The sequence below is a fragment of the Syngnathoides biaculeatus genome, chromosome 13, assembly GCF_019802595.1.
Source record: "Syngnathoides biaculeatus isolate LvHL_M chromosome 13, ASM1980259v1, whole genome shotgun sequence".
Lineage (NCBI taxonomy): Eukaryota > Metazoa > Chordata > Actinopteri > Syngnathiformes > Syngnathidae > Syngnathoides > Syngnathoides biaculeatus.
In genome coordinates this window covers 8,045,122-8,069,052 of record NC_084652.1, presented here as the reverse complement: position 1 = coordinate 8,069,052, position 23,931 = coordinate 8,045,122, and the positions used below count along the sequence as shown (strand labels likewise).

The 23,931-nt window shown below is 47.1% G+C and overlaps 1 protein-coding gene across 9 annotated transcripts in view; it reads right to left on the bottom strand.

The window, feature by feature from the left end:
- Positions 1-23,931, bottom strand: part of LOC133510948 (supervillin-like) — a 39,713-nt gene that overhangs the window by 4,444 nt on the left and 11,338 nt on the right. For 6 of the 9 annotated variants that reach the window (XM_061839471.1, XM_061839465.1, XM_061839468.1 and 3 more), the window contains 27 exons: positions 21,812-21,985; positions 21,685-21,722; positions 21,320-21,384; positions 21,106-21,242; positions 20,451-20,540; positions 18,045-18,276; positions 16,127-16,622; positions 14,714-15,209; positions 12,736-12,865; positions 10,891-10,947; positions 10,227-10,304; positions 7,603-7,756; positions 7,367-7,462; positions 7,193-7,273; positions 6,702-7,058; positions 6,348-6,506; positions 6,149-6,285; positions 5,910-6,057; positions 5,687-5,832; positions 5,403-5,578; positions 4,489-4,639; positions 4,104-4,383; positions 3,883-4,034; positions 2,816-2,921; positions 2,538-2,745; positions 775-908; positions 84-239 (listed from right to left, as the gene is read on the bottom strand). In XM_061839471.1, coding sequence (XP_061695455.1) covers positions 84-239; positions 775-908; positions 2,538-2,745; positions 2,816-2,921; positions 3,883-4,034; positions 4,104-4,383; positions 4,489-4,639; positions 5,403-5,578; positions 5,687-5,832; positions 5,910-6,057; positions 6,149-6,285; positions 6,348-6,506; positions 6,702-7,058; positions 7,193-7,273; positions 7,367-7,462; positions 7,603-7,756; positions 10,227-10,304; positions 10,891-10,947; positions 12,736-12,865; positions 14,714-15,209; positions 16,127-16,622; positions 18,045-18,276; positions 20,451-20,540; positions 21,106-21,242; positions 21,320-21,384; positions 21,685-21,722; positions 21,812-21,985 — 4,634 coding nt within the window. The remainder of the gene's footprint in view (positions 1-83; positions 240-774; positions 909-2,537; positions 2,746-2,815; positions 2,922-3,882; positions 4,035-4,103; positions 4,384-4,488; positions 4,640-5,402; positions 5,579-5,686; positions 5,833-5,909; positions 6,058-6,148; positions 6,286-6,347; positions 6,507-6,701; positions 7,059-7,192; positions 7,274-7,366; positions 7,463-7,602; positions 7,757-10,226; positions 10,305-10,890; positions 10,948-12,735; positions 12,866-14,713; positions 15,210-16,126; positions 16,623-18,044; positions 18,277-20,450; positions 20,541-21,105; positions 21,243-21,319; positions 21,385-21,684; positions 21,723-21,811; positions 21,986-23,931) is intronic. The other 3 variants (XM_061839470.1, XM_061839472.1, XM_061839474.1) reach the window with 3 other exon arrangements.

The following is a 23,931-nucleotide window of genomic DNA, read 5'->3' as shown; positions in this document are numbered from 1 at the left end:
GCGAAACCCAAACGGTCCAGTACTCTTTTAGTCTGACCCTCCGAACTGTAGAAGGAGAAAACTGGCATTGAGACAAGCCTCACCCGGTTGCGCCGCATTGTAGAGCTCCTCCTGCAGGAAGGGCAGCGAGCTGACGAGGTCTGGAGTCCGGGACGAGTGGAAGAACTCTGTGGCCACAAACTCTCCCGACGTGCTGGTCAGCTGGAAGAGCCGCGGAGTAAAGTTGAATTTTCCGGGGTCTGAGAAAGAATGGTGAGATTTCCTTGTTACTTCTGCCCAATAACTTTATCTGAACTCCACATTTTCACTTCCTTTATTCCGATGCTTCTGTGAAATTCCACATTTTCACTTCCCAATCCTTTGTCAAATGACACATTTGGTTTCCTGTAGGTCCTGTCGGTCCAAACTCCATAATTTCTTGCCTTTCCAACTTCCTGTGTGTGTCCCAAAAATGATTGGGAAAAAACATTTCCCTTCCTGCAGGTCCACATATTTTTTTGCCGTTTTTCACTGCCTGTATCTGTCCCAAAACTTTTAGCAAAGCCCTTTTCTATTCATGTGGACGTTCCGCTACTCTGACCAAACTCAACTCGGAAGCGAGATTTACGACACATATCTACAGCACGTGTAAAAATATGAGTCCCTCCGTTGGTTTAAGGGCGCGAAATATAAATTTGTGTGGGATTGTTAACTCCAAACTATCCCTCTGCGGCCGAAAGCTCCGAGGCGAGGCCATATGTAAAATTGGAGCTGTTTGATGTCCACGTTTATCACCTTGCAGCATGCAGTCGTAGGCTTTCCGGTCTTTGTGCCCCAGAGCTTCCCAAAAGCCCGGCGGCTCGGTGCCCTCGTCACACTCCTGGATGGTCACCTTGCTGCTGCTGTGGAGTCCGGCTTCCAGAGGACACCTGAAGGGGCACAAATGCATGGTGTAACATCCGTCGATCCATTTTCTTCACCGCTTATCCTCACAAGGGTCGTCAACGGGCAGGAGGCGGGGTACACTCTGAACTGGTGGCCGGCCAATCGCAGGGCACATCGAGACAAACAACCGCCCTCACAGTCACACCGAGGGGCAATTTAGAGCGTCCAATTAATGTTGGATGTTTTTGGGTTATGGGAGGAAACCGGAGTGCCTGGAAAAGACCCACGCAGGCACGAGGGGAACATGCAAACTCCACACAGGCGGGTCCGGGATTGAACCCGGGACCTCAGAACTGTGAGGCCAACGCTTTACCAGCTGACCCACCGTGCCCCCCATTGTGTAATATTTAGTATTATTTTATATCATTCAATCGTTATATAGAACTTATTTATTCATTATTTATTTCTTGACATTTTATTTATGGAACAGCGCTTTCATTTATTTACTGACTTTTGTATGTATTTAATTGAAATTATACTTACCAGGATTGTCTTCTATTTAAGGAAATTTTAAAAATAATTTACACTTTACAACCCGGTATTTTGTCTATTTACACCTTCATATATTGACTCTCTAAATATGGACTTCGTATTAAAAGTTTCAATTGAATAAAAACATTTGAAAAAAATCTTGGTTTTGTCCATTTCTACGTCGACTTCTACTTCTGTTTGACCCACTTTTGCATCCACTTTGGTCCTATTTTCCTAAAACCGCCCCTTTCCTGTGATTGGTTGCCTCCACGTAGAAGCCGCACCTGTGAGAGCGCATTTGTTGTGTTTGCAGCGCTGGCTCAGGAGCGGAAAGGGAAAGCGGAAGGTCTTGTGATGTAGATAAGCTTGAGAAATGTGACTGACTTGATTTCAGCCATCGCTGCATAAACTGATTTTAATTCATATTTCACGTTTGCCGAGACACCATCAAGAAAATGTTCCAACCCAAATGCCAGAAACTCGATATTAAACTTGGTTTGGCATGTCACCTTTAATTCATCAACACGAACTGATATTTGTATTTATTCAATAGAATTGGCATGCATGTAACTTAAGTTGTATTCTTTAATAGGATTTTCATTGATTTAATGGCATTTTTATTCACAGAATTTTTTTCCCCCATTTAATAGGTTTTGTATTTAGTTAATAACATTTTTTATTTGTTTAATGGCATTTGTATACTTGATGAATTTGTATTAATTCAATTATATTTTTATTAATGGGATAGAATTTTTATTTACGGACATTTTTATTTAATGATATGTTGTAATTAATTTAACAGGATTGATTTCAGTTTGTATTTATTGAATTAAATGTGCTCATTAAACCTCACTTGCATGTATTTAATAGTTAATGTCTTTTTCATTTATTTTATGTAACTGAATTTACTAATAGCTTTTTAGAAAGGCATATTTTTTAAACACGTATTTATTTAATGGCAAATTTATGTTTATTTAATGAGATCTTCTAATTAATGAAAATAAAGTCAATATAATTTGTATTCATTTAAGGATGGTTATTGATTTACTGGTATTTCATTTGCAGAAAATATCAATATTTAATGCCAGTGTATTGACACAATGCATCGTGATATTGATTTCTGAATTTTTTTTTTTTTTTACTGTTCTTTGATGCCGAGCGCCGCTGCGGTCGCCACGTCGCGGGTGTGCGCCTGCGTCTTGCAGCCGTGCCACAGGTAGATGGCTGCCTTGTCGACGCTGAGCAGGATCATGGAGGTTCGGGAGCGTAGGCTGCTGCAGTGGCACGCCACCTCCAGCAGGTAGCCCTCCACTGGCACCTCGCCACGCACGCAGTACAGACGCCACTCGCCTGATAAAAGACGCTGAAAGTCACAAGTACATAAAAGCAAATCATCGGTCCACTATTTGTGTGTCTTTACTTTGGATGTTCTCCTCCTCTTCCTCACGCTTTCCAGCATGGACAATCATACCGCCGTTGAAGCACTGCAGGAAGCACGGAGGCTCCTTGCCCTGTTGCACTTGCACCTTGTAACGCATACAGAAAAAAAATACTTTCACTGAGAGATCCGGCAAAATTGCGTGAAACAACAGACGACAGAACCCACCAAGAGTCAATTGCTTTCAATACGACAGGGCAGAAGTAAGTAAAAGTCAGAGATTCAATTTCACACATCTGTTCTAGTCCTCCATCCATCCATTATCTACCGATTTTCTGGGTCTGGTCGCGGGGGAAGTAGCTTCAGCAGGGATACCCAGACTTCCCTTTCCCCAGCTACTTCTTCCAGCTCTTCCGGAGGGATCCCGAGGCGTTCCCAATCCAGTCCAGAGACATAGTCTCTCCGCTGTGTCCTGGGTCGTTCTCGGGGTCCCTTTCCGGTGGGACATGCCCGGAACACCTCACCAGGGCGGCGTCCGGGAGGCATCCGAATCAGATGCCCCAGCCCACCTCATCTGGCTCCTCTCAATGCGGAGGAGCAACGGCTCGACACTGAGCCCCTCCCGGATGACCGAGCTTCTCAACCTATCTCGAAGGGAGAGCCGGGACACTCTGAGCTCCCTCTTTACCACAACGGACCGATACAAATTCCGCATCACTGCAGACGCTGCACCGATCCGTCTGTCAATCTCCCGTTCCATTCTTCCCTCACTCGTGATCAGGAGGCAGGGAGGGCTAGAACTCATAGAACTGTTCACGAGTTCTAGCCCTCCCTTACATAAAAATGTCATCCTGTCTAGGACACTACCCCAAAAATCAGCAAATTGAAAAGCCACAGGACAAGAAAATGAGTCAGCTTTGCCATGTGGTGCAAAAGAGGAACACGTTCAGAGCACTGGCAAAATATTCGCACCAACAGATGCAGTTTTACATTCTTTTTTATTGAAGACAGAGGTTTTCATTTTTATGGACCTATGGGCCAGTCACAAGCTTCTAAACGCTGCCAAGCAACAAGTGACTTGACAAGGAAAAACAATTCAGTGTTCCTACCTGAGCCCCTCTCTCCTCGTCCAGTTCCACCGTCATCAACGCTGACGTTCCTTTCTCGCTAACAGTGGAGTGTCGGCCTTGCCAGAAGAAATAGCAACATTTCTCTCGGCCGGGTCCGGTGCTCCTTACCTCTGGATTGTGTCTGCGTCCCACTGAAACAATCACAAGAAGTTAAACTGTACAGCTCGCAAAAAGAATCCGGAGTGAAAGGTGGGACTAACCTGACGTGCTGACCATGTACTTCCACTTGACCACGTAGGCGTCACCTTCGTGGAACTGTCCGATGCTCTGGCGTGGCAGCCGGCTATAGTCGAACTCCAGGATGTGCCACACGTCCACCGAGACAGTGCTGATTTCCTGAGTCCTCATGCGGTCCTCTGTCTCCACTGTGCCGTAGCCCCGCCCCACATTGACACCGTCCAAGATGGTGGCGACGGATGACTGTAGGAGCGGGAGCATCAGGTTGGTGTCGTACGGCCGGCACTCTCGTCCTGTGGCCTTCTGGGAAAAGACACCAGTGGTAGATTAAGCTAAAAAGGGATCCTCTTGGGGTAGGTTTATGGTTGGTAATCTCACCCAGAACAGTCTACAAACAGTCAATCAAACCTGTTGTTCTGGCAGCTGCTCACTCAGTTCTGTCGGCGATGATGGCAGCTTCACTTCGGTCCAGTCCATGAATTTCTCCTTAAATAAAATGGTCTCGTTGTGCTCCGTCAACCTGCCGAATATCGCCCAGTCGGGACGGCCTTGGCCCTTTCTGTGGTGCGAGAGTATCACACGGATAAAGAAGGGGTCGTTTAAGGTCTACCAGTTGTCCATGGGCAGTTGGTATCCTTTTGACTTAACGATATTTGAGGCCAGAGATGCATTTCGCTGGAAAATTATTTTGATCTCTTAGATCAGAATAGGTTCCGTCTCTAATGACGCTCATCATACCTGATTAGTAACGGGAATCGTTACGATGCCTTAAGGCTAATCGGTTGCTAAAAGAGCAAATAAGACACTTGGGTTTTTGATGAGAGACCACTGTCTACAGTTCTAAACAAACTCTTAAAGGGCTCTATTCAGTTCTTTGTCTACATTTGGGGGATTGGTAAGACTTAGATTTCTTTTCTATAACAGGTAAGTTTGGGCTCTCTTCGGGCATTATTGGGGAGGGCGGGGGTCGGGCCCGGGGGGCAGAGGCTATACTGTGGTTGATACTACCAAACCAGATCTTCCATGACTCCATTCAGTCAGATGTTACAGAGAGTGACATCAAATAATTTGAGCAATCGTTGGAAATATTTTTTGTTTCCAGAGAAGGTAAGATCTTGGTTGTTGGGTTTGGTAGGTTATGTGTTCGCAGACCGATTTTATTGTAAGAAAATACAGGAGAGATCTCTCCTTGAAGCAAATTGTAAAGTTCACCATTAGCTTTTTTTTGGGTGTTCATTGTATTAAACGAGCCTCACAATGACTACCAAAGTCTCAGTCGCCAGAGATTTTAAAGTGCTCATCAATAATCCAGTGTAAGGTACCTTGGTATTCGGCTGTTGCAGCTTCCAGGGTCTAGTGGGTTGATGTCGCAACAGGTATAGTCGAAGGTGCCATTCCAGAGGTGTTTGGCCAGCTGGAAAGCCACCTTCCTCTGGGCCAGTGTAACCTCTTTGCCATGCCACACGTACACCTCACTACCGAAGTCCAACACCAGCACCTGGTGTGCAGACCAAGAGTCACATTGAAAACTTCAAGACATGAAAATACGATGTAGACATTTGACTGAAAGGGATGTACATGGTGTTCTGGGATCACCGAGACTGACCCCTTTGGATGACAGCAAGGACAAATGAGGGACCTTCCCCCATTCCTCATCATCAGGCATCAGTTTATCATCCACAAGGCGAAATATGCAATTGGTCTCGACGATGGCGTTCTCAAAACGGTCATCTTCGTCTGGCGGGCCAGCAGCTAAATCAATCAGAAAGGAAATATGTCGAACTTTTTCCCATTTGCAGCAGCAACAAAAAAAGTGAATTGTTTCCTACATTGGTAAGCACTCTGTCCCCCAAGGATGGTCCAGAACGCTTGGCAATCTGGACTCTCCATGTGAACTCCTTCCTCGATAGTCCGGACCTTGGTTGCCCTGCAGCCCAGGTCTTTCTTGGTCTGGATGAACATGGCTAGATCCATAGCCTACACCAAAATACCTCCATCAAATCTCAATATAATGCTTTTAATAATGATCAGTTACAGGTAATAATCGAGATAGATAAATAGAGGTCACCTTTGCTCTCTCGATGACGTTGGAGAACTCTCCAATCCACACAAAACAGTGCTCCGGCGTCACCAGCAGGAAACAATCTCCGCTGTTCAGCGACGAGGCTCTGGGCTCGACTAGTCTGGTCTGAACGCGGCGACGGCCTGCAAGAGCACATCGCAGATGAGGCGGAAGCCCCGGTGGACGCCTCAGGTGAGGACCTCACCTTTGACGTGCAGCAGCATGAGGCTCTTGTACGGGAGGGCGCTGTTGTTGGACGTGGGCGTCTCAGAGACGTTGACGCTGCGCAAACTCACGGTGCTATAGTTCTCCTTACTGGCCAGACCCACCAGAGCCGCGTCGGAATATTCCGAGCTTTTGGTCACTGTCATTCAGAAGAGAACAACAACCGACATACATAACAATCTCGTTTTGTTGCTTTTTGGATTTAATATTTTCCTTTCAGTTACACTTGCATGCTATTCTCAATGAACTACCTACCTCGCTAACTAGCTTAGCTTTACATTTAAAAGTTATTAATAATAATGTAATATTGTTAGTGTGTCACACATTCACTTACTCTTGTCGGAAGAGATCCTCTTGGTTTCCAGCTGAGCCACGTTGAGCCTCTGCTCGGTATACTCGTGTCGTATATCCTGCCGGGCGGCCAGCATCTTGACGGGGTTCCGGGAGGCCGGCACGTTCCTGGACGGACGGACGGAGCGCTTATGCCGCACCATCACCGACGTCAGCCTACCGGAGCCCTGGCGCGAACCGAATATGGCGTCGAAGTCTTCGCTGAGCTCGACGCGCGGCGCCACGTGAGGGAGTTCGGCCACGCGGCCGTAGAACCTGGAGAAAATCTCATCGTCCGGTTTCATAACCTCCTTCACCGCCTTCTCGGTGACCGTCAGGGTGGTCTCCTGCAGCTCGGACACTGATGGGCACAACAAGCTGGAACGTTAAGGACAGCCGGTGATGAAGAAAATGTGACTTTGAGCACCTAGCCCACTGCTGTACTTTCAACTAAGAAGATCACGAAGTGGTTTGGTTCCCCGGTATGAAGTGTACCTTTGCTGTTGAGTCGGCCCAAGAAGCTCTCCAACTTGTCCAGCTTTTTATCTGACTCCATGTCTGCTCTGGCTTCAATGTCTACGTACAGAGAAGAGATGACATTCAAGATCAGTTTATGCTCCAGATCAAATACTTTTGACCAGAAATGCACAGAGAAATATTGAAACGCACCCTCGTGAGGTTTTCCCACGATCGCTGCGCCACTCTTGAATTTGGTGGGGACGGGCGACAGGATCGGCCCAATGACCGAGGAGGAGGCAGCGAGGCCTTCCCAAAAAAAAATTTGACCAGTTGAGATCTCACAAACACAATCGTTAACAGCTACATGGAATGAGATGTGCATCCTTGGCGGTGAGCCATTTGTTGCGTAACCAAATCCATAGACTGAAACATCATTTTATGCCAACCTTTCTTGACCATACGTGCCGCCACGGTGTACTGGCCGGAGTCGTTGGCCGCACCCTTGCCTTTGTTCTTCCAGGCATCCTCTCGCATGGAAATCAGTTGCTTTCGCTCCTTGATGGTCATCTGGGCCTCCTTGTTCTTTCCTCCCAGTTGAACCTGAAACGACAATAAAAAGATGCGGGTCGATTACCGGATATTCCGCACCAGAAGGCGCACCGAAGAGTCTTTCATTTTCCCAAAATCCGACAGTGCGCCTTATAATCCAGCGCGCCTTATACATGGATCAATATTGAGCCGCAACAGGTCTCGGAACTACGGTAAACAACCGCCGACTCAATTTTCCCCTGTAGAAGAAGTAGCTTGCGTTGCATGCTGGGATATATGACATTTCATTTCCATTTGTGTGTTTGTGTAAAGAACCTAAAATGACTCCTATACAACCACTACTACTCCAATACTATGTCAGTGACTTTACCTAAGGGAAAATAATAAAACGACTGTTTATTAATTTTGGGAGTGAACGGAGTTGTCAGAACGCTGGTTTGTAATCTATTAATAAAGTTAGACTGACCTATGTGACTGTTTTGTTGACATTCCCTTTAGCGCAGCTCCATCTAGTGGATGCATAACTCTACTGTAGCCTCTATTCTATGCGCCTTATAATGCGGTGCGCCTTATATATGAAAAACGTTTTAAAATAAGTCATCCATTGAAGGTGGGCCTTATAGTGTGGAAAATACGGTAATATTTATTGATGGTGCAAGGGTCACTTTTAGCTTTGGGGGGATTTGGTATTATTTGAAAACCTAGATCACAAATTCCTTTATTATAATAGATCCTGAGGACATTTATGCCTTTTAATTGTTTAAATCTTACTTTTTTTCCCCACCAGATAGCGCTACGATCTAAAGCAAAGCAAATTTATTTCTATAGCGCATTTCATACAAGAGGTAACTCAATGTACTTTACATGATTAAAGGCATTTCAAAACAAAGAGATAAAACATTTAAAATGGGATAAAAACAATACAAATGACAAAATGTTTTTTAAAAAAGACAATTAAAACCACATACAGTGCACGTAATATGAAGGTGGATAAAGTGGATATATTCTAAAAAGCGTGAGAAAAAAAGAAGAGTTTTCAAACTGGATTTAAAAACATTCACATTTGGGGCTGAACTCACCATTATTATTATTATTATTATTATTCCATATGTGTGCAGCATAATAGCTAAATGCTGCTTCAACACCACGTTTGCTTTGGACTGTGCGCTCCACTATTTAACCCGAGTCATTCAATCTCAGAGCTCTACTGGGTTTGTATTGCGCAAGCGTTTCTTTCATGTATTCAGGACCGAAACCATTTAGTGATTTATAGACCAGTAGCAGAACTTTCAAATCTATTCTAAAGCTGACTGGAAGCCAGTGCAAGGACTTTAAGATTGGAGTTATATGCGCTGACCGCTTTGTTTTGCAGCATTCTGAATAAGCTGCAGCTGTTTAATAGTCTTTGGGGGGAGTCCAGTCAGAAGACCATTACAGTCGTGAAGTCTACTTGAGATAAGAAGCATGCATGAGCTTCTCCTGGTCTGCTTGACACATACAGTACAAGACTTGACTCTCGATATGTTCTTCAGATGCTAGAAGGCAGTTTTTGTGATTCATTTGATATGATTGTCGAAAGTGAGGTCGGAATCAATCAGAACACCTGTCATAGCCAGAACTCTAGTGTGGACCAAAATGCACGACTCGGTAGACAGGGAGGCAGTTAAAGGAAGGTCTTTATTCGTCCCAAGGTCGTAAGCCGGAGAGTCAGTCAGAGAGAGCAGCAGTACCAAGAGCGTCAAGCTTACGGGATTGGTCGGAGGACAGGCGGAGGTCGGTACACAGTGGGTTCAGGATCAGGAACAAGGAAGTGCGGGAACGAGGCATGGATGGCAACGATCTGGCAAAGCCAGACCGTCTGCTGGGTCCTATATATACTCGGGTTAATTATCCCTGATGAGGCGCAGGTATGCAGGGGACCTGCACCGCCAGGGCTGGGACCGGCAGGACCCATGACAACGCCAAGATTTCGGACTTGGTCTTTGGTTTTTAAAGCAAGAGAGTCCAGGTGTTTCCTAACAGCAATTCTCTTTTCTTTATCGCCAAAAGCAATTGTCTCAGTTTTGTTGTGATTTAGTTGAAGAAAATTTTGGCTCATCCAGATATTTATCTGGAGTCATCTGGAGACACTGCTAAATAGAAAGCAGGAAGCACACCTTTTACGGTTTCTGGAACTAGTGCCTTGGTCCTTTTCTGCATTTCTACTAAAGACAAACACTAAAACAAATACTTGAACCTACCGCAACTCTACTCTCTAAGCCTAACCCACCGAAACCCAACCCCAAATCTTCAACCACACTTTATAATTTAAAAATATCCCGAACTCTAATCCCCGACAAACTGTGTCACCTCTCCGTTAAGAACAGTCACTCGCACAGGAATAGCGTCGAACCAGGCGGAAAATGCGATCCAATCAAGCGTGACGGCGTACATCATCGTTCCAGGATCTCAGCTCCACCACAGGAAATCAAAAAAAAGTTTCACGGCAAGCGCGACAAATCAGAGGCGCCGCCGTGCTTACCTGAGCGTGATGGTCGACGTACTGACACTTTTGTCCGAGAGAGAAAGGAGGAGAGAAAGTGGAGGAGAAAACGGGCTCCTGAGGATGGAGAGGTGGAAGGATGAGTGGAGCGGAGAGGAAGGATGGGAGGAAAGGATTGGTTTCTGTTTCAAGCCAAAACGTTAGACTTCATGCGTCTTTTTTCAGACATGGGTTGTTAGAACTGTTGTTGGTGTAGTTCTGCTACGCATGCCTACCAAATCTCATGTTGCTAAGGAAACCGGCTTCGAGCATACATATTTTTTTTCTCTGAAGCTTCTGGTGTCTTTTCAGACTTAGGGCTGCGCAAACGATGACGACAAAAACAAAAATTTGGAGTCTTTCATACACTACATTATAGTTACTGTATAGTTGAAAACGGTAGCAATCACAAAACAATTCGAAGACCATTGAAGGAACTCTAAACTTCAAGTCCACTTCAACCACCAATCCTACGTTGGTACCTTTCACACACATGAGAAACGTGGGAAAAAGTCGTGAAAAGGGAGAGTCTAGTTGTTGTCTCTGTTCCCAAAATCCACCCCAGTGCTCCACACAGCAGGTAAAAGACGTGCATTCCGGCTAAAAGCATGTTTGGACCGCACGGCTGCCCCGAGAAGGCGTCCGGTAGAGAAGCGGGCCTTACCCACAGCTGCTCTGATACGCATACCGGCGCGTGTTCGTGGACGACCGCCTCTTCCTCCTGGGGGGGAAGGTACGGGGGGCAGGGAGGGCAAGAGGGGTGGAAACAGAGGGGGGCAATATTGCGGGAGGGCAGTCTTGTCCAGGGGGTTTACGAAGTTGCAAACTTACAGTGAAGAAAATAAGTATTTGAACACCCTGCTACATTGCACGTTCTCCAACTTAGAAATCACGGAGGGGTGTGAAATTTTCATCGTAGCTGCATGTCCACATTGAGAGAGAGATAATCCAAAAGAAAAATCCAGAAATCACAATGTATGATTTTTTTAAACTATTTATTTGTGTGATACAGCTTCAAATAAGTATTTGAACACCTGAGAAAATCAATGTTAATATTTGGTTCAATAGCCTTTGTTTGCAATTACAGAGGACAAACGTTTCCTGCAGTTGTTCACCAGGTTTGCACACACTGCAGGAGGGATTTTGGCCCACTCCTCCACATCTTCTCTAGATCAGACAGGTTTCCGTGCTGTCGCTGAGAAACATGGAGTTTCAGCTCCCTCCAAAGATTTTCTATTGGGTTTAGGTCTGGAGACTGGCGAGGCCACGCCAGAACCGTGATATGCTTCTTACGGAGCCACTCCTTGGTTTTCCTGGCAGTGTGCTTCGGGTCATTGTCATGTTGAAAGACCCAGCCACGACCCATCTTCAATGCTCTGACTGAGGGAATAAAGGTTGTTCCCCAAAATCTCACAATACATGCCCGCGGTCGTCCTCTCCTTAATACAGTGCAGTCGTCCTGTCCCATGTGCAGAAAAACACCCCCAAAGCATGATGCTACCACCCCCATGCTTCACAGTAGGGATGGTGTTCTTGGGATGGAACTCATCATTCATCTTCCTCCAAACACAGTGAGTGGAATTATGATCAAAAAGTTCAATTTTGGTCTCATCTGACTGAAAAACGTTCCTCCCATGACTCGTCTGTATCATCCAAATGGTCATTGGCAAACTTAAAATGGGCCTTGACGTGTGCTGGTTTAAGCAGGGGAACCTTCCGTGCCATGCATGATTTCAAACCATGACGTCTTAGTGTATTACCAACAGTCACCTTGGAAACGGTGGTCCCAGCTCTTTTCAGGTCATTGACCAAGTCCTGTCGTGTAGTCCTGGGCTGGTTCCTCTCCTTACTAAGGATCATTGAGACCCCACGAGGTGATATCTTGCATGGGACTCCACTCCGATTGAGATTGACCGTCATGTTTAGCTTCTTCCATTTTCTAATGATTGCTCCAACAGTGGACGTTTTTTTGGCAATTTCTCCGTAGCCCTTTCCAGCCGTGTGGAGTCGTACAATTTTGTCTCTGGTGTCCTTGGACAGCTCTTTGGTCTTGGTCATGTTACAAGTTTGAGGCTTCCTGATTGTATGGGGTGGACAGGTGTCTTTATGCAGCTAACAACCTCACACGGGTGCATCTGATTCAGGATCATACATGGAGTGGAGGTGGACTTTTAAAGGCGGACTAACAGGTCATTGAGGGTCAGAATTCTAGCTGATAGACAGGTGTTCAAATACTTATTTGCAGCTGTATCACGCAAATAAATCATGAAAAAAAAAATCATACATTGTGATTTCTGGATTTTCCTTTTTAGATGATCTCTCTCACAGTGGACATGCACCTACGATGAAAATTTCAGACCCCTCCATGATTTCTAACCTGGACAACTTGCAATATAGCAGGGTGTTCAAATACTTATTTTCGTCACTGTATCACGGCAGGCAATATGTAATGTTGTGACAAATGCGTGATACGAGGTCTCGGTTATCACGGTGTGTGTCGACGCTGCACCTTGGTCTGATGCGTCGGCTCCGCCTCCCAGCGCTGAAGCTGCTCAGTGGACACCGCCGTTGCCACTTCCTGTTTCTTGTTGATCCGGTTCCTCCAGTCCTCCTCGCCGCTCTTCTTCAGCAAGGCCACTCTGACACAAATGCAAAAAACATTTTGATATATAATATACGACAGTGAGCAATACTACTACATCTGGGTAGCGTTTGTGACCATGTGACAAGCCCCCCCGTGTCCCCACCATGACATCATCACTCAAGGGTGATAATTCAGGTCACATCAAGCACAAGTGAACGGGAGGGCCGTAGACACGAGGAAGTGTGTCATCGCGTCTCCCCAGTGAGGGCGAACGCAGAGCAGCGGCGAATGGCGGTCAAGCGTCCGATTCAGTCATTCTCGACTGGAGAGAAAGACTGGAAATTCACCCTTAGCCCAAAAAACATTTTCAACATAACCCATACTTAATATTACAAAACCCAAAACGTCCAACACTGAGAATCCGTCCCCAAAAATATCCCAAATCAGTAAAACTAAACACAACTCCCAAACACAGACCCCTTTACCCAAAACGTAGGTTCTCAAGTGAGCCTAATAGACAAAAACCTTATTCGAACACACTGGTATCAAACTCGAGGCCCGTGGGCCACCTCCGGCCCGCCACAGGATTTCATGTTCTCCGCAAAGGCAAATCGTATGTGTCAACAACTATGGTTCTCGTTGGAATATGGACCAAAATTCCCAATTGTCATATCATAAATGATAGCGTTGACGACACAGGTGTTAAACTCGAGGCCCGCGGGGCACCTCCTGCCCGACAGGATTTTATGTCGCCCGCAATCGTACATGTCAACCGCTATGATTCTTGTCTGAATATGGACGAAAATTCCCAATTGTCGTGTCATAAATGATAGCGTTGACGACACAGGTGTCAAACCCGAGGCCGGCGGGCCACCACCGGCCCGCCAGAGGATTTTATGTCACCCACAAAGGCAAATCGTACGTGTCAACCACTATGATTCTTGTTCGAATATGGACCAAAATTCCCCATTTTCATATCATAACGATAGCAGTGACGACACAGGTGTCAAACCCGAGGCCCCCGGGCCACCTCCAGCCCACCAGAGGATTTTGTCGCCCGCAAAGGCAAATCGTACGTGTCAACCGCTGACTCTTGTTCGAATATGGACCAAAATTCCCAATTGCCATATCATAAACGTTAGCGTTGATGACGCAGGTGTCAAACTTGAGGCCAGCGGGGCCACCTCTGGCCCGCCATAGGATTTTATGTCGCCCGCAAAGCCAAATGTGTGTGTATGTGTGTCAACCGCTATGATTCTTGTCCGAATATGGACAAAAATTCCCAATTGTCATGAAATAAATGATAGCGTTGACGACACAGGTGTCAAACCCGAGGCCGGCGGGCCACCGCCGGCCCGCCAGAGGATTTTATGTCGCCCGCAAAGGCAAATCGTACGTATCAACCACTATGATTCTTGTTCGAATATGGACCAAAATTCCCAATTTTCACATCATAAACGATAGCAGTGACGACACAGGTGTCAAACTCGAGGCCTGGGAGTCAGATCCGGCCCGCCACACGATTTTATGTGGCTCGTGAGGGGAAATCATATGCGTCGACCTTCATGATTCTTGTTCAAATCTGGACCATAATTTCAAATCGTCATACCATAAACGATAACGTTGAGATATCGCAATCATTTTTGTGTGACCAAACATCAACAATAGTTGACAAACCCATTACCTTTCATTTCGGATTCTGAACCTAGTCCATAAATTTAAGGTGTAAATATGATGAAGCGATGAAAGGTTTTTATAATTTCACAGTCATAACGGACCTCTGAGGGGAAACGGGAAGTCCTATGCGGCCCGCGACAAAAATGAGTTTGACACCCCTGTTCTAACAGATCAACACCCCCTCAGTCCTCTCATGCATGTGGACGTAAATCATCGGTCACCTCACCTCTCTTTGATGGACATCTGTTTGCTGGACATGCCGTAAGGAAGCTGGTCTGCCGAACCCACGGGGGGCAGCAGGACACCCTGATGGACGCTGAGTCTGTTGTAGTCGTCGCTGTGCTCCAGCGGCAGCGACTGAGACTTGACCAGCCCCTGGTGGAAGCCTTGAGGTTTTGGCGGTGTCGGCGGAGGCAATTGGAGTTTGGGCACAGGCTGGGGGACCGGTTGAATGTAAGGCTTGGGGAGGAGTTCCTGAGGTTTGGCCTGGCTCTGCTGGGGCTGAGCGAACGGTTTGGGATACGTCGGTGGGGACTGGGATGACTGGACGTACACCTGGGGCTTTAGGGACTCTGCGGGGGTCTGAAGCAGGAAGGGCTTGGGTGGACTTTGCCGAGCTCGGATCGCAGGGCGGGTCTGCTGGACTACTGACACGTGAGATGCGACCGCCGAGGACACTTTGGTTATCACGGGTCTCGGTGACGCCGGTCGATCCTGCAGTTCTGAAAACGGGATACACAAAATACTCGATGGGTCTGAGCTCGTAAGACCAGGTCCAACTCTAAGCCTAACCATAACATAAAGCACTAATCCTACCACCTTAGTTACGCATCCATACCGTCCCCTGAAGTCTAAGATTTGAACTTCCCAGATGCCGCTGAGTTGCTTATGGGTTTACGGCATCATCTTACCAGTCCAGAATATGCAAATTTGTCTTGGAGGTGCAAGTATCACGTAGCACAACACGATATTTTTGAACAGCACTTACCCGCAATTCAGATTTTGACTGTCGACCGCTCATGACAACTAGTTGCACAAGTCAATACCTTCTGTCTCTTAACTTGGTTTGTCCCGGGACTTAACCCGAACCCCTAACCTATAAAACTAAAACCATGGTACCACACGGGTGACTGAGCTATTCACCAGTTCGTGGCAGAAAACCTTCAGACAAACAAGGAGGCGGCACGGCCGTCCAGAAATGTGAACTGCTGCGCTATCCGTGGTCGCGAACGGATGTGCGAATGCTCAAATTCAAAACGTTCCCATTTTTTTTTTTTTTAATGGCGCCGATCGTCTTCAGCGGCGGTCAATCTGACCCGGTGACGCCGACTCGAGGGACCGACGACCCCCTTTTAAGAGCGGCCACATCGTAAAACGTCGGGGACGAGCGGCTTGTGTTGTGTCCTTGCGTGGAGTAGGCGGGATTTGACTGCCCGCGACCACCCGACCGTGTTGCCACCTCCGAGTCTTTGGGGACAAAGGGATCCACGCGGCACAGCGGAATATGAATGAGATGCGTCTCTCCTCCTCCTTCCTTTACCCCCCCCCCACCCCCTGCGAAGGGAAGTGTGCGCTTGGCGAGCAAGGATGCGTGGGAGCACAATGAGGATAATCTGCACCAAGTGATCTAGTCTCCTACCTGAGAGTCCTTCTTGGCTCCGGGTGCGGCTGTCCCCTTCTGCCTCCGCTTCCAGGTGATGGCTGCCTCCTCCTGTTCCTCCACCCTCCGCGTTTTCCTCCCTGATATTCCCGACAACTCTCGCTCCAGGACGCTCCTCCTCCTCCTCCTCCTCCTCGTCCTCCCGCGTCTGCTGCCGGCGAAGAATGCCGGAAGGAGGGGCGGGCGCGGGGAGAACCCCCGGTCGGTCCGAGCTGCCGGGGAGGAGGTCGGGGTGGCCCGGATCCCCCGCGCTCCGGTTCGCGGAGAGGTACCGCGACGCCCTCTCCTGGCGGTCCTCAGCGTTGCCGGGCGACCGTTGCCGGGGGGCGGGGCTCCCCTCGCGAGCGATGCCGCTGCCGCTCCGAGGAGGCGTCGCGGTTGCCGTGGTGACAGAGGCTTGCGAGGGGGTGACTGGCATGGAGTGGACCTCGGAGACCGGGAGGGGTTCGAGTTTGACTTGACTGCTGTGTTTTACCTATAAATAAAATAAAAAAAAAAAAATCATAATTCATAAATTTAGACACATCTGCCACAGGTGAAAAGCACAACTTCTGCTCCACTCTTTGTTTCTTCTTTGTTTGTTTTGTTAATAACGATATTATTTTTTTAATTTTGTTGTAGGCGATGAGACATGTTTAATATACATCACAGGTGTCAAACTCAAGGCCCGGGGGCCAAATCTTGGCCAGCCCTATGAGTTGATGTGGCCCGCAAAGGAGAATTATGTGAATCAACTTCCATGATTTTTAAAACAAAAGTCTGTACGAAAGTTTCAAATCGCCATATCATAAATGATAACATTTAGATATTGCAAGCAATATCCTGTGCCCAAACAACAATAGTTCAAAAACCCATTACCCTTGATTTGTGAGTACAAAATTAGCTCATAAATTTCATCTGTAAATATGACAAAGTGAAAGATTTTCACGTTTTCACATTCATAACAGCCCTCTGAGGGACTACAATGTGGCCCGCGACAAAAATCGAGTTCGACACCCCTGATATACATGTTCAAAACAGCTGGGACATTAGAGCAACTGGTCGGAGTGCTGGGGTTCAAATCCCGGCCGCGCCTGTGTGGAGTTTGTATGTTCCCCCCGTGCCTGCGTGGGTTTTCTCCGGGCACTCCGGTTTCCTCCCACCTCCCAAAAACATGCAACATTAATCGGACATTCTAAATTGCCCCAAGGTGTGATTATGAATGCGATTGGTTGTTTGTCTCTATGTGCCCTGCGATTGGCTGGCAACCAGTTCAGGGTGTACCGCGCCTCCTGCCCGTTAACAGCTGGGATAGGCTCCAGCACTCCCTGCGCCGCTTGTGAGGATAAGCGGCAAAGAAAATGCATGGATGGATAATGTTCAAAAGTATTGCGACACCTGCAGGAAGTCAAAAGTGAAGTCTGGATAAAGGTATTGGGTCATCCATTGCCACGAACATGCACCTTATCCCTAGCAGGACATCTCATGCTTGTTATGCATTAAACCAGCAAGAAGTAAACAAACTTCACGACAGGGAATCACATAACAACACTTGTGGTCCGCGTTGTATGCCAACTCTCGTTCGGCACTTAGTTCTGGCTAACAACGAGGCGAGATCGATCCAAATCGAGACAAGACGCTGTTGGTAGAAAAAAAGCTCATTCAAATGCATCCAATCTGCTTCGAGGACCTTACGTGTTCTTCCGGCTCGGACTCAATTTGGCCGTCTGAGGAGCCGAGCGGGGGCTCAGTCGCCTGCGTGGACACCAGCTGCTTATTTATGGAATATGATGGAACATTATGTGCAGTAGAAAAATGTAGGGATGTTGGGATTTTGGGTGAAAACTGAACGTAAAATGGATTGTAGGCTATATCCCAATTTTTTGGCAGTCATGTATAAAATGTACAGACAAAGTACCTGCTCCACTTCGCCCTGGGTAATGGGCTGCGTCTGAAAGCGGGCGAGAGCGCGACGCTGACGGGAGGTGTCGCCCTTCGGCACCGTTTCATCGGCGGGATGGGCGAGCCGATTGAAAAGGGCCATCTTCTCGGCCAAGCTGAGTGTGGATAAGTCGTCGCCCTCCGCTTCGGGCGTTCCGTCCTCCTGGGTCTCCCGGACCTTCTCCTGGACGGCTGCCGTTGCTTGGACACTGGAACGGAGACCGCGGTCAGAGGATTTTACGTGAATTTGAAGCTGAACACCCCGAAAATTTGTTTACGAAGTAAAACGGGCTTTGTGTTTTAAGCCTGGGTTAGCGATGCAAATTTGGGTTTCAACCATGAGGGTTAGGGTTTCAAATTTCAGTTTGAAGCAAAGATCGGGGTTCCAAATTTGGGGTCAAAGGCAGGTTTAGGCTTCCCAAAAAAAGTTTGGGGGATTCAAATGTATCCCGATGGCCAACATCGACATGTTTATGAAATATCCATCATCCATCCATTTTTTTTTTAGCCGCTTATCCTCACAAGGGTCGCAGGGAGTGCTGGAGCCTATCCCGGCTGTCAACGTGCACCCTGAACTGGTTGCCTGCCAATCGCAGGGCACATCGAGAATAACTGACGCACTCACAAGCACACCTATGGGCAATTTAGAGGGTCCAATTAATGTTGCATGTTTATGGGATGTGGGAGGAAACCGGAGTGCCCGGAGAAAACCCACGCAGGCACGGGGAGAACATGCAAACTCCACACAGCCGGGGGCCAGGATTGAACCCGGGGTCTCAGAACTGTGAGGCCAACGCTTTCCAGCTGATCCACTATATCGCCATAAAGAAACTATAAAAAAACAAAATATCCCCCCCGCCCCAAAAAAAAGACATCTATGAAAAAAGGGGATTTGGGAGTTTTGTTGTTGTATTTTAATGGGGCAAGCCGAGACAAACTTGCTTATTATTTGTTGTTGTTCCTTTTTCAGATATTTACACAATTTTTGCAATACAATAATATTTTTTTGTGACCTCTATTTGGCCAGTTTTTGTTTTATATCGTAATTTTTTTTTCACACGCTTTCAACCCTGCGGTTTATACGGTGATGCAGCGCTAGCATTATCGAGCTAACGCTAGCGTTAGCGCACCTGGTTATAAGCCTCGGTACACAGCCGCGCAAGCGTTAAACCCTTTCTGTGTACCGAGGCTTATAACCAGGTGCGTTCTGTAGGCCGGGGATGACGGTACTGAACCAGGGACCTCAGAACTGCGAGGCCAACCCTTTGCAGCTGAACCACCGTGCCGCCGTTTATGGAATACTGTGTGTCAAATAAAGTTGTACGTCGCAGACTTTCTCTGGAGAAGTTTGTGAAACGTATCATAAGCTGTTTCAAAGATGGCAAGGGTATGTTTGTTTCTGGTGCCCAATTTCTCAAATATGGAATTTATGACCTTGTAGGAATGCAAAGAATCCTGCTACCAGGAATGCTGCGGATCATCAGTGGCGAAGTACTGGGTAAACAGTAGCTTCATCCCCTATAAGGTGCACCAAGGCACTGGGCGGTGGGGGTGGACCACCCAGGGGCAAGACAGCGTGAAATCTGTGTGTCCAATCTTAAAAAAATTTAATTTGCTGAAATTATTATTATCATTGGCGGCACGCTGATGAAGCGTTGGCCTCGCAGTTCTGAGTTCCCGGGTTCAATCCTGGCCCCGCCTGTTTGGAGTTTGCATGTTCTCTCTGTGCCTGTGTGGGTTTTCTCCGGGCAGTCCGGTTTCCTCCCACATCCCAAAAACATTAATTGGACATTTTAAATTGCCCCGAGGTGTGATTGTGTCTACGTGCCCTGCGATTGGCTGGCAACCAGTTCAGGGTCTACCCCGCCTCCTGCCCGTTGACAGCTGGGATAGGCTCCAGCAATCCCCATGACCCTCATAAGGATAAGCAGCAAAAAAAAAATGGATGGATGGATATCATTACCATCACCTAAGTGGCAAAATTTTCTATAGTATTATCATAAACACTGGGTTATACCAAGACTTGTTTTTGTGTTGTTAGGGTTTTAAATAAGGGTTGGAAGTCAAGGTGAACTTTCTAATTAGTTTTTAAAATTAGGGTGATGTTTTCAGATTGGTGTTTCAAGGGGTTCAAAGGTTTGGGTTTCGAATTGGGGGTTTCAAGTTAAATTAGGGCTTCAAACAAGGTTTTGAGTTCATATTAGGATTTGGATCCAAAGATGTGGTCTCAGTTTATCGTTTCAAGCCAGCGTTGGCGTTCTATAAATGGATCTTTCAAGCCTGGGGGAGGTGTTCAACCGAAAAACATGCTTTCAAATTAGGGTTTAAAAAATGTTTCTCAAAAGAGGTTTCGAAGTCAGTCCTTATTATTGTGCTGCATTACCTGGTAGTGGTCACAGTGGTGCTGACGACGGTTGAACTGCCGGTGCTGCCGGTTTGGTTTCCCACAGCATGTGACAACGTAGAAGGCTCACTGAGTACCGGAAGGGGGAAAAAATAAATTATAAAAAATACAGACCAGGCACAGGTGACAGCTCCTTGATATTAATAAAAAAATGATCTTTAAGTCCTTGAAAACTAGGTGTTTGGAACACCAGAGAGAAGAATCACTTTTACTTTTTAGGTTCATTACAAAAGCAAAGATCTTTATTTTTTTTAGTCAATTCTCGTACTTTTGATAACTTGGCACAACAACAATTTGGGGGATGAAATGTAATAAAATGGGGGAAAAACACAGAAAAAATAATGCTAATTACACTTCCATATATGTATTTTTCAGATTGGACTGGAAGATAGCGGTTTAGAGGCTGGTACTGAAAAAAGGATAACAAAAATAATGCTAAATACACTTTCCACATATGTTTTTTTTTTTTTTTTTTTTTTTCAGATTGGTCCGGAAGATGTCGGTTTAGATTTTGGCCCACAAAGCAACATGTTCGACTCCATTCATTCTTCGAACCGACAACAAAAAATTAAATAAAGCCATGATTGGTGAATATTTTGCTTCCTCCCGCTGGTTCCCGGCACAATATTCGAACCTGCAGCCATCGAGCACTTTCTTGCTGGTGACGGGCTGAGTGTGCGAGCGGTCCTGGACCCTCCTCAGACGACGTTCCACGGCGGCATTTCGAGAGCGAGGCTTGGGAATTCCGCCCTCCGAGGTCTTCTCCAACTCCTGACGAGAGAGGAAGTGTCGACTTTTCCATGGAACGGCACACGAAGACGTGCGCGTACCGGTGTTAAATCGGTTACCCTGAAAAGTGAGCGCTTGGCCGCCACGCTCATCTTGGCTCGCTCGTCCAGTTTTTCTTCATCCACTGCGAAGTGAGACAGGGGAAAAAAATTGGGTTTTATACAATGGTTCGGGTTTCAAAACTGTGTAAAAGTTTAAAATAGGGTTAAGTTTTCAAGTAATGATTTCAAACAAGGATAAGGTTTCCATTCTGGGTTTCAAATTAGGGGCTAAAGCCTCGGTTCATGTTTTCAACATTAGAGTTCGAAGTCAATGTTGGGGTTTCAAACTAGGGTAAATTTGAAAAATAGGGTTTGAAGCCTGGGTTAGGTTGTCGGGGATATCCTGCAAATGCAGAAATGTGCGTGGTAAGATTAATAGTCACCTTCAACATCCTGCAGCTGCGCAGGACTGCAATGGGACCTGTGGGGGGGGGGGGGGGGGAAGCATCCAGTCAGTATTGGAACTCCAGAGGTTTCTCAAAATCTCCCGCGAGGACTTCGTCCTGGCACCTGTCGGTCTCCAGACGTTCCGCAGACGTGATGGGTTGAGTCCGACATCTCTCGGACGTGCGTCCGTCCCCTGGTGTGATGTAGCGGCGCGGCCTCCGCGGCGCCCGGTCCCCCCGGGGGTCATTGCTACCCGTCGCGGGGTCCGCCTCCATCGCCAGGGACTGGCTACCCTCACTTTATTGTCAAGGACAAAGAATGACGCAGAGTAGAAATTCAGTTGACGATCCAAATGGGCAGTCGAGCAATTGTGGTTAGCGGTTAGCCACACTTAGCAAGCAGAGGAAGACAGACAAAACTTTGCACATGCTCATTTTCTCAGTTTTTTATGTCTGCCAAGGAGAATTTCAACGGTTTACGTTTATATGTTGCGAATATTTATTACTTCAAATGTATTGTTAATTATTCATGACATCCCTTGAAGTGGGCAGACAACTACAAATCTATCCAATTGGGATTCAAAATAAGGGTTACAGTTCCAAATTAGGATTTCAAAACCGAGATAACCGTTCCTCGTTCTCGTGTTTGGGTTTCAAATGATCACCATCACATCGCCACAACCACAAAATATGTTCTTGCACTTTGTTAGCTCCGCTAAGAGGAATTTCACTGGATTATTTGCCAATGTTAAAAGCAGTTCCAGAAGAACCAAGTTCAAGCCTGATTTGATCTCAGTTCCTCATTTGATTGATATTGAAATTCAGATTAACCTTCATCGATCAACGGTTGTCCTTTGCTGAGTTTCTGCAGGATCTTCTAAGGATCTCGGCTCAGGTATTAACATCCCAGATGCTCGCCTCGGCAGAGCGCTACACTCTCTGACTGCTCTTGTATGATATAATATGAAGTTTACTCGCATCCTACTGCAGAGTTAGTCGTGCAATGGAACACAACAACGCCAACGCCGGCAAACCTACAAGTCGGGTTTCCTGTTGGCGTTTTCCAGGTAAGAATGCCGCAGTTGGGCAACCGATACCCGCATGTCCAATGTACCCATCTCCCCATTAGCCACCCCTGAGGGCCTGGATGAGGTCTCCCGGGCCTTCTCCATCCGGAACGTGACGGAATGCCGGCAGATGCCAATGTCTGACATGGAGCGGGTTCGAGTCTTGGGTTTTGGTCCTCCACCTGCCTCTGTGCTTTTGTGCTTGGCCTGGGGTAACGACGAACCCTTCTGAAGGTAAACAGCTGAGTCACTCCTCTGGAATTCCTGCTGTCCTTGAGACTCAGAGACTTCATTTTGCTTAGCCTCCTCCACTCTCTTCAAATGACTTACTTGTCTTGGCTCATGTTCTTCTTTGGGCTCTTGAGAATTCCTTAACGAGCCGTACTGATCCTGTCGTGGGAGCTCTTCTTCAGCACTTTCTGTGTGTAACATGAGTGACTCTGGATGGTCTATGGTTTCTGAGGCATTCTCCGGGTGCACGGGTGCACACACTCTGTGCTCTTGAGCCTCGTGACCAGAGTGACGGTGCCTGCCTCGCGCTCCGATCTGCTCCGTGTTCCTCTCCCACCTTCCCTCTCTGGGTTCATCCCAGCATTCGTCGACTCTTCGACTCATCCTCCTCTGCTCCTGGCTGTAGCTCTGCCACTCCATGTTTTCACTTAGACCTCTTTGAGGATCATCCACCGTCTTTTCTCGCCGACGGATCTCAGACGGCAACACAGCTTTCCGACTTTTCATCAAACCTTCTGTGTGGACTTCTTTTTGGGAGGCTTGCTTAGCCTCCAACCTCGCCTCTAGCCTTGCCTCTAGTCTCGCCTCCTTCTGGGCGGCATAGATTTGGTCAGCATTTACTCGTCTTCGTGGTTGAAACTCTGATGGAGCAGGGAGTTTAGACATGGGTAAGTTTTGGTGGTCAACGACAGGGTGATACTCTTTAGTTGACTGAGGGTGACTTTGAATGGGTCGAGGTTCAGGAACAGTTCTGTGCTGGCCTGGTTCTGGGCCCTGTGGGAGCAGGTTTTCCTGAGTCCTGTGTCTGACGCTGTAGTGTCTGTCCGTGCTCCACTCAGAAGGCCTCTGTGCACTTACTCTGTTTCTTGGGGAAAGGCATAGACAAGGGAGATCAGTAACCATGAAAAATACCAGCCTCGAGGGCTTAGCTCGCCAAGCACTTCAA